Source organism: Galeopterus variegatus, unplaced genomic scaffold, assembly GCF_000696425.1.
Source record: "Galeopterus variegatus unplaced genomic scaffold, G_variegatus-3.0.2 Scaffold269, whole genome shotgun sequence".
NCBI lineage: Eukaryota > Metazoa > Chordata > Mammalia > Dermoptera > Cynocephalidae > Galeopterus > Galeopterus variegatus.
Genome location: NW_007726380.1, coordinates 713,458 through 721,742, shown reverse-complemented (window position 1 = coordinate 721,742; position 8,285 = coordinate 713,458). Strand labels below are relative to the sequence as shown.

The window sequence follows — 8,285 nt, the reverse complement described above, 5'->3', positions numbered from 1 at the left end:
AAAAAAAAAAAAAAAAAAAAATATATATATATATATATATATATATATATAATATAAATAAATAAATAAATTTATTTATTTATTAAGCTAAATTTTTTTCTTTTCCTTTGGTGGTTGGCCCAGTATAGACATAGATCCCTGGACCTTGGTGTTATCAGCATCACGCTCTAACCAACTGCACTAACCAGCCAGCCCTTTAAGCTCAGTTTCTAGTAGTTAAACTGCCGAGACTCAGGAATGAATTTTCTTTCTTTTACCTTTTTTTTTTTTAAAGATGACCGGTAAGGGGATCTTAACCCTTGACTTGGTGGTGTCAGCACCACACTCTCCCAAGTGAGCTAACCGGCCATCCGTATATAGGGATCCAAACCCGTGGCCTCGGTGTTATCAGCACCACACTCTCCCAGTTGAGCCATGGGCCGGCCCTTTTCTTTACCTTTTAATTGAAGAATGCCACACATTCACTAAAGTAATCCTAGTTTAGTGAATTTTTAGGTATGTATATGCGATACACTTAGTTCAGTGAATTTTTAGGTATGTATATGCGATACACCACCTCCACATCTAATCAAGATGTAGAATGTTTCCATTACTCAGAAGGTTCCTCATGTCTCTTCTCAATCAATACCCATACATGCTCCCCCACCCTACTGCCACTCTTCCCCTGGCAAGATAACCACTTCTGACTTCTGTCAACATCAATCTATCAATTAGTTTTGCTTGTTTGTGAGCTGTAATGAACATTTTGAAGGCTCTTGATGTATAGGCAGTGGGCATCACTTTGGGAGACAGGACTTCTTGACTGCTCCCTTTCAGGGCTCCAACCATAGTGATTTCTGCGACTCTGGACTTCACTCCTTCAGGCAGAAGGCAGCTGCTTGCTGCTCAGGCTGACTGGGGTATGGAAGGTGGCCCGGGCCTGGGGTGGGAGGTGCATCTTAGAGAGTGGCCTTCAATGGGTTACTTGTTTGACCAGGCCCAGCCGCAGCCACAGCCCCAGCCCCAGCCCCAGCCTCAGCCTCAACCATCATCATCCAACAAGCGACCCAGCAATAGCACGCCACCCCCCACACAGCTCAGCAAAATCAAGTACTCAGGGGGGCCCCAGATTGTCAAGAAGGAGAGACGGCAAAGCTCTTCCCGCTTCAACCTCAGCAAGAACCGGGAGCTGCAGAAGCTTCCTGCCCTGAAAGGTACTGGCACATGGTCAGGGGGGCTGTTGTACCAGGCCTAGGAAGCACTGGGAATTGACAGAATGGAGGTTTTGGAGTGTTTTGGAGGGAAGGGAGTTCTAGAGAATGTGAGAGGGAGTTCCGCTGGGTTAGGGGGTGCTAGGGAGCAGAATGGCAACAGGGCAGAGTCAGGGAAAGCCCTACAAGGCAAGTAGGGCATGGCAGTGAAGGACTGAGGAGGAGAACCTGACTGCTGGGGGTCCCCACAGATTCGCCAACCCAGGAGCGTGAAGAGCTGTTTATCCAGAAGCTACGCCAGTGCTGTGTCCTCTTTGACTTTGTGTCAGACCCACTCAGTGACCTCAAATTCAAGGAGGTGAAGCGCGCAGGACTCAACGAGATGGTGGAATACATCACCCATAGCCGCGATGTTGTCACCGAGGCCATTTATCCTGAAGCTGTCACCATGGTGGGCACAGGAAAAGGACACAGGGGGCCGGGGCCCTGGAGAAGGCTGGACAGAGTTCTAACCTGGACCCTACCCCTTAGTTTTCAGTGAACCTCTTCCGGACGCTGCCACCTTCATCGAATCCCACTGGGGCTGAGTTTGATCCAGAGGAAGATGAGCCTACCCTGGAAGCTGCCTGGCCACATCTCCAGGTACCTGGGCAAGGGGACAGGTTGTCTCTGTCTGCAGGGAATAGGGGTACTGTGAGGCCAGCAGCAAAGGGGTATCTCCCAGTCCTTGGGGAATACCCCCCTCACTGGCTGCTCCTTTCCCCCCACAGCTTGTGTATGAGTTTTTCTTACGTTTTCTCGAGTCTCCTGATTTCCAGCCAAACATAGCCAAGAAGTACATTGACCAGAAGTTTGTCCTTGCTGTGAGTCCCTGAAGCTCCTGTCCTTCCCTTCTCTTTCATTCCATGAACTCTTGCCCCATGTCCTCTTCACCTGGGTCCCCGCAGCTCTTTATGCTTGCTCTGAATATGTTAGGTTTTAGCCAGCTATGTTTGGTACAAAGCAATTATGGGGGGTTAAAAAAAACCTATTTTGCCCTTAAGAAGCTTCCAGCATAACAGAAGGAAACAAAAAAGCAACACAGTACCTTCCCCCCTCAATGGGGTATATAAACACTCATATCCAGACATCACTTTGGGTCAAGCAGTATCACAGAATCATTCTGCTTTCCATAGACTTGCCCCCACTCCACCTCTCCAGAGAACCTCTGGGCTTCTCCTGGCTAGGACCCCATGTCACCCAAGCCTGGCCTTCCCTGGCCATTGCCTCACTTGCTGCCTTTTGTCCCTCCTGCTCCCAGCTCCTGGACCTATTTGACAGTGAGGATCCTCGAGAGCGGGACTTCCTCAAGACCATTTTGCATCGCATCTATGGAAAGTTTTTGGGGCTCCGAGCTTATATCCGTAGGCAAATCAATCACATCTTCTACAGGTGAGGCCAGGAGCCCGGGCTTAGGAGCATGCCCCTGCTGAGGTGGGATGGGAACAGCGAGGTGGGGGGATTCTGCAGAATGCTGGAGGGACATCAGGGATTGTCAGTAGAGCCTTTTTTCTTCCCTCAGGTTCATATACGAGACAGAGCATCACAATGGGATTGCTGAGCTCCTGGAGATCCTGGGCAGGTGAGAGGTGGGGTGGGGCACATTTTGCCTGAAAAAGGGTGAAGGGATCGATGCATTGAGCTTGATCTGGCCCTTTGGTACCAACACACCTCCCTTAACTCCTAGCATCATCAATGGCTTTGCCCTGCCCCTTAAGGAAGAGCACAAGATGTTCCTCATCCGTGTCCTGCTTCCGCTTCACAAGGTCAAATCCCTAAGTGTCTACCACCCTCAGGTGAGCTGCTTTCCTCTTGATGACCCCTAACACAGGAGAAAGAGAAGAGGAGGAGGGACAGGATTCCAGCTGGGAGAGGCTGCGGGTGGGATAATGCCGTCCATCCGTATACCTACCCTTCTGTTCTGGGATCTTGTTTCTGTCACTGACCTCTCTGAGGCCTTCGGAGACCTGCACCTCACCTCCTTTCTACCTCAACCTTTTGCAGTTGGCATACTGTGTGGTACAATTCTTGGAGAAGGAGAGCAGTCTGACTGAGCCGGTAATTCCCCTTCTGGGCCCCAGGGTCCACCTCTTACTGTCATCAGCATCACTTGCCAGTCTGTACCTATTTGAGCAGTGCTGTAAGCAGGTACTCAGGAGGGCTGTGGCCTGACAGGTGGCATGGTTTCCTCTCTGAGGGAGAAGTGAAACTTATATATACCTAGGAAAGAGATCCAAGCCAGAGAAACATAAGCAGATAGCTGAGGCCAACCAAGCTGTGCCCACTAGGGTGGGGGATAGTGGGCAGGAAGGCTTCCTGGAGAACCAGGCAGGTGTTGAGAATCTCATCCTTGTGTCCTTCTCTTCGCACAGGTGATTGTGGGACTTCTCAAGTTCTGGCCCAAGACCCACAGCCCCAAGGAGGTGATGTTCCTGAATGAGCTAGAGGAGATTCTGGATGTCATTGAACCTTCAGAATTCAGCAAAGTGATGGAACCACTCTTCCGCCAACTTGCCAAATGTGTCTCCAGCCCCCATTTCCAGGTGAGACCCAGACCCAGCATATCCTAGTCCCTGTCTCCCAGAAACTGAGGAGGTCTTGAGCCAAGCGAGCAGTACCCCCACTGAGTCCCACCTCTCTCCACCAGGTGGCAGAGCGTGCACTCTATTACTGGAACAACGAGTACATCATGAGCCTGATAAGTGACAATGCTGCCCGAGTCCTCCCCATCATGTTCCCCGCACTCTACAGGAACTCCAAGAGCCACTGGAACAAGTAGGGCACTGGGGTGGGGCTGGGTAATAGGGATCTGGTTTTGGACCCTTTGAGGGTGTGGAAGAGCTAAGGAGCAAGAGGTCTCACTTGGTCACTCAGCAAGTAGGGCTGGTGCCCTTGCATATTGATAGGACCTTGAGTAAGAGACTGAGTGGAGAGAAAAGATGCCCATGTGAGAGAGCTCTGTGGTATCAAACAGCAGAGCAGTGGCCTGTATTTTATCGCTTCTTGGGGCCAGCTATTCCGCAGGTCAAAGCAGAGCTTTGGAGACATAATTCTGTGCTGTGAGAAGCTGATGTGATCCTCTTAAGAGAGTATGTGTAAAGAATCCCAGAGTTGTAAAAAGGCTTTCCTGCTAAAAGCAAGCACAGTGTGGTGCAGACATGGTCCATCATGCTGCTGAGAGGCCATTACTGGGGATTAGAGAGAGGGAAGTGGTGGGAAGAAGGCAGGCCGTGGTGCATGGGGTGGGGGAAGGATGGACAGGTGGACCAATACTTATAAAGACTGTGAAAGGCCAGTCTGAAGTCACATGTTTTGGCCAGAGTACCTGCTTATGCTGTATCAAGGTTTGTGAAATAGGAGTAGTAAACAGGAAAGCTCTTAGCAGAGAAACCACCTAGGAGAGAGCAAATTGGAGTCTTGATGCTAAGAGCAGGCTCTGGCTCTTGTCCCTCATCTTTCTTCTGGTGGTAGGACAATCCATGGACTGATCTACAATGCCTTGAAGCTGTTCATGGAAATGAATCAGAAGCTATTTGATGACTGCACGCAACAATACAAGGCAGAGAAGCAGAAGTGAGTCTCTCCCTCCCTGGAAGACTTTCATTTTCTACCACCAGCTCATTTTGCTTCTCTCAAACCCGACCCCAATCCTACTTTTGCTTCCTCAGGGGCCGTTTCCGAATGAAGGAAAGAGAAGAGATGTGGCAAAAAATTGAGGAGCTGGCCCGGCTTAATCCCCAGGTGAGGTTTTTCTGCCAGTGCCCTGAACTGAGAGGCCCATCTTGAGTGGGAAAGAGTATGTTGGAGGAGGAATATGAAGCAGACAGACCCACAGACCTCTGAAGTGGCTGTTACTTGTCCATGCCTCCTTTCCCTCTCAGTATCCCATGTTCCGAGCTCCTCCACCACTGCCCCCAGTGTACTCAATGGAGACAGAGACCCCAACAGCAGAGGACATCCAGCTTCTGAAGAGGACGGTGGAGACAGAGGCTGTGCAGGTGGGAGGGAGGGTATGGGGTACAGTGGAGCAGAAACGACAGCTCTGGGAGGGAGAGGAGAAAAGAGCAGCAGAGCCAAAGAATAAGGGGAGGAACAGCCAGATTCACTGAGAATTGGTCAACATTCCTCACTTTCTCCTTGTCCACACACAGATGTTAAAGGACATCAAGAAGGAGAAAGTGCTGCTTCGGAGGAAGTCGGAGCTGCCCCAGGACGTGTACACCATCAAGGCACTGGAGGCGCACAAGCGGGCAGAAGAGTTCCTAACTGCCAGCCAGGAGGCTCTCTGACCCCCCTCACTTCCCACCACAGGGCCACAGCCCACTCAGCCCTGGGACACTGCCCTGGCCCTCCACCCTCTGCTCCCTACTGGCTTGGGGCAAGGCAGGGCCTCTCTAGCTACTCTAGGGAGGGGGATGCAGGCACTTGAAGTAGGGACACCCAGAGTGGTCCCACTTGTCCTCAAAATGTGTTCATGGCCTCCCTGTGGCTAGTACAGACAGGCTGAGCACTGAGATGCTCAGTGCTCAGACAACGTGGGGATGCCTGTCCCCTTCCTGCTCCTAACCCCACAGCTACCTGAGGCTGCTCTGAGAAACATACACACAGGATACATATGCTCCTTTCCTCTTCCCTTCTTCCTTATTTGAACTCCAGGTGTCTCTCCTCTTCTCTCTCCCCTGCAGAGGCATGTAGGAAGCAGCAGGAAATTATTCTCACCAAAGTTATGTCAAGCCTCATTAGCTCCTGGAGTGAGGAGCTGGAGAGGAGCCAACCCCAAGCAGCACACAGGCAGATGGGGTGGTATTATTTCCTCTTTCATGCTTCCTGACCAAGACAACATGAGAGGTCAAAAGGAGAAAAGGATAGGCTACGGACAGTAGGTGATGAGTATAGGGCCCAGGTGGACAAAGCAGGGCGGGGATGAAAAAACACCCTACCCTGTGACCCTTCTGGTGAGCAGCAGCCCTGGGATCACAAACATGGAAGGGACCACCCTGGGGCTGACTGCTTTCCCATGCTGTTGGTTCCCAAAGCTAGAAAGGAAGCAGGGAGCAGTGCCCCAAGCATGGCTCCCTCAAACACCTATTTATTTCCTTGTTTGTGCTGATGCTGGGCAGGCCCTCATTTGTCCCTTTTAGGCTCCTTGGAGGGGCAAGGAGCTGAAAAGGGCTGGACCCAGGTTCCAGGGGCACAGGCAGTGCGGCTTTTGGCTGTGTACATAGGGTGCTTTATTCTCTACAAAGTGATACATGCTAAGGTGGGTTGGGCTTGGGCCGATGTCCCCATATGTACAGAATTGAATAAAGTGGGTCTCTGAGAAGAAGTCTGATTTGCCTTGATGGGGAAAGAGATGGGGAGGATGGAAATGGACATTACAACCAGGGATGTGTTCAGTTCTTTGCTGGTTCTGGCCTGGAATGTAGGGAGATAAGGCAGCTCTCAGTGTGGTCACTTCCAGGCAGGGGACGCCTGCCAGGCTTGGAGGGCTTTCTGTACCACATCTTCCCACTGGGCATCCGATATCTCCCGAGCCCAGGCAGGAACCCCTGGCGCAGGCAGGCTTACTCCAGCCATTGTCCTTTTCACCAGCTCTACGTGTTCTGAAATCAGCCAGGCACCAGTTAGGGGATGGAAACAATGGGACCAGCTCCCTTCCCCATTCCTTGAATCAACCCAGAGCCCTCGGGCTGGTAGGCTCACCAAATACATCTTGTTATTTCTAGGCAAGCCTGCTCATTCCCAAGTTTAGTAGAATAGTATTTCACATGCTATTCTGCAGTCTGCAGGATCTTAGTTTGCAAATCATATTTTTAGGAAGTTATAGTTCTTCCTATAACTTCCCTATATTGGCTCAGGCCAGTTCATTTCCTTCATAATTATTCCAGGGTGAAAGAATGATCTCTTTTTACCTGGGTCCATGGGAATAGAGCTGTGGTTGCTCAATGCTGTAGCTCCCTCCTCATCTTCATCCTCACTCTCTAATGGCGGGTCTGGCAAATGAAGCCCCAGGGCCTGCAGAGCCAGAGAGAAGACAGTTTGGGTCCCGCCTATCAGGGACTCCAGGTTCACCTCAAGTACAACCCCTTCACCATACCTGGATTCGATCCTGGATGTCAGCAACTACATCTCCATCCCCCACTGGCGCCAGCTCCACCTCCTCTTGTTCAGGATCCTGGTTCAGGGGCTGGTAGGAGTAGCCAGCTGGGCCCGCCCCCGTTTCCTCCTGCTCTTCCTCAGGCTCCTCACTGCTCCAGTCCCCAGTGCCTTCTGTAGAGCTCTGACGCGGCCCCAGTTCCTCAGTCTGATTGGGGAAGATACGCTCAGGGCCCATGGTGTCTCCCCCTAGAACTACTGCTGCCATCCGGGCAGGGGCTGCAAGAATAAGGAGATAAAGAGAGATTGAACGAAACCAGGCCCATCTTCATCCTCTCATCCAACTACTTGTGGTCTCCTTCCGCGTCCACAAAACCAGCTCTTCTGCTCCAATTTTCCTGCATCCTTCTCCCCTCACCCCCCACCTCTCGTTCCTCCCCCTCTCAAGTCGGGGCTCTTATCTCGAAGCGGGCCCCAGCCGCCCTGCTCCAATCCCTAAATAAACAGCCCAACTGGAGGCCCTGCCATCTTTCAAAAGACACCCACTTCCAGAACCCCAGCCCTCGCCACGCCCCCCCTTGGGAGCTTCGGCTCGCCAAACCCCCAGACAGGGCGTACCCGCCCCTTTCTCCCCTCTCCTAGGGGTTCCCCTCTGTACCGCCTGACAAACGCCTTCAGGTCCCAGGGGCTCCCCTCAAATAGGCCCAGCTGCGGCGACCCCCACCCGCCCACGGTGATTCTCGGCGCCGGTGTTTCCGCGCGCCTCACCCGCTCAGAGCCCGCAGCCGAACCCACACCTTCACTTCCGGTAGGACGACGTGCTGGGGCGCCTAGTCCTCCAGCCCCGCCCCGTGCCCATGATTGACGCCAGCGAGGACGAGAGGTCCGCCCCTTGCCCCGCCTCCGCTATCTCCGGCCCAGACACAAACGACTGCATTACCCAGTGACCCCCACGGCCTC

General features: G+C 52.3%; 2 protein-coding genes across 3 annotated transcripts in view; one reads left to right on the top strand and one right to left on the bottom strand.

Moving 5' to 3' along the window:
* PPP2R5D (protein phosphatase 2, regulatory subunit B', delta) overlaps positions 1 to 6,552 on the top strand; it is a 16,399-nt gene extending 9,847 nt beyond the window's left edge. Inside the window, exons 3-16 of the mRNA XM_008566813.1 lie at positions 977 to 1,193; positions 1,442 to 1,641; positions 1,722 to 1,832; positions 1,961 to 2,053; positions 2,491 to 2,621; positions 2,752 to 2,811; positions 2,917 to 3,025; positions 3,234 to 3,287; positions 3,602 to 3,772; positions 3,877 to 4,004; positions 4,701 to 4,802; positions 4,898 to 4,970; positions 5,111 to 5,227; positions 5,381 to 6,552. Coding sequence (XP_008565035.1) covers positions 977 to 1,193; positions 1,442 to 1,641; positions 1,722 to 1,832; positions 1,961 to 2,053; positions 2,491 to 2,621; positions 2,752 to 2,811; positions 2,917 to 3,025; positions 3,234 to 3,287; positions 3,602 to 3,772; positions 3,877 to 4,004; positions 4,701 to 4,802; positions 4,898 to 4,970; positions 5,111 to 5,227; positions 5,381 to 5,518 — 1,704 coding nt within the window. The 3' untranslated portion in view covers positions 5,519 to 6,552. The remainder of the gene's footprint in view (positions 1 to 976; positions 1,194 to 1,441; positions 1,642 to 1,721; positions 1,833 to 1,960; positions 2,054 to 2,490; positions 2,622 to 2,751; positions 2,812 to 2,916; positions 3,026 to 3,233; positions 3,288 to 3,601; positions 3,773 to 3,876; positions 4,005 to 4,700; positions 4,803 to 4,897; positions 4,971 to 5,110; positions 5,228 to 5,380) is intronic.
* On the bottom strand, positions 6,437 to 8,134 carry MEA1 (male-enhanced antigen 1). Of its 2 annotated transcripts, none has more exons than XM_008566815.1 (4): positions 8,094 to 8,134; positions 7,327 to 7,604; positions 7,142 to 7,244; positions 6,437 to 6,832 (listed from the first exon to the last, which is right to left on the bottom strand). In XM_008566815.1, the coding sequence occupies exons 2-4, from the start codon at positions 7,591 to 7,593 to the stop codon at positions 6,681 to 6,683; spliced, it is 522 nt and encodes a 173-aa protein (XP_008565037.1). In that variant the 5' UTR covers positions 7,594 to 7,604; positions 8,094 to 8,134; the 3' UTR covers positions 6,437 to 6,680. The 2 variants fall into 2 exon arrangements, with proteins under 2 accessions (XP_008565037.1, XP_008565038.1); XM_008566816.1 differs by lacking the exon at positions 8,094 to 8,134 and adding an exon at positions 7,984 to 8,076.
* Between the last annotated feature and the right edge of the window lie 151 nt (positions 8,135 to 8,285).

Coding starts and splice junctions, on each gene's coding strand:
- MEA1 (XM_008566815.1), bottom strand. CDS start 7,593: ATGGCAGCAGTAGTTCTAGGGGGAGACACCATGGGCCCTGAGCGTATC. Junction 7,245..7,326: donor ACATCCAGGATCGAATCCAG/GTATGGTGAAGG, acceptor CTGGCTCTGCAG/GCCCTGGGGCTTCATTTGCC. Junction 6,833..7,141: donor CTCTATTCCCATGGACCCAG/GTAAAAAGAGAT, acceptor GGCTGATTTCAG/AACACGTAGAGCTGGTGAAA.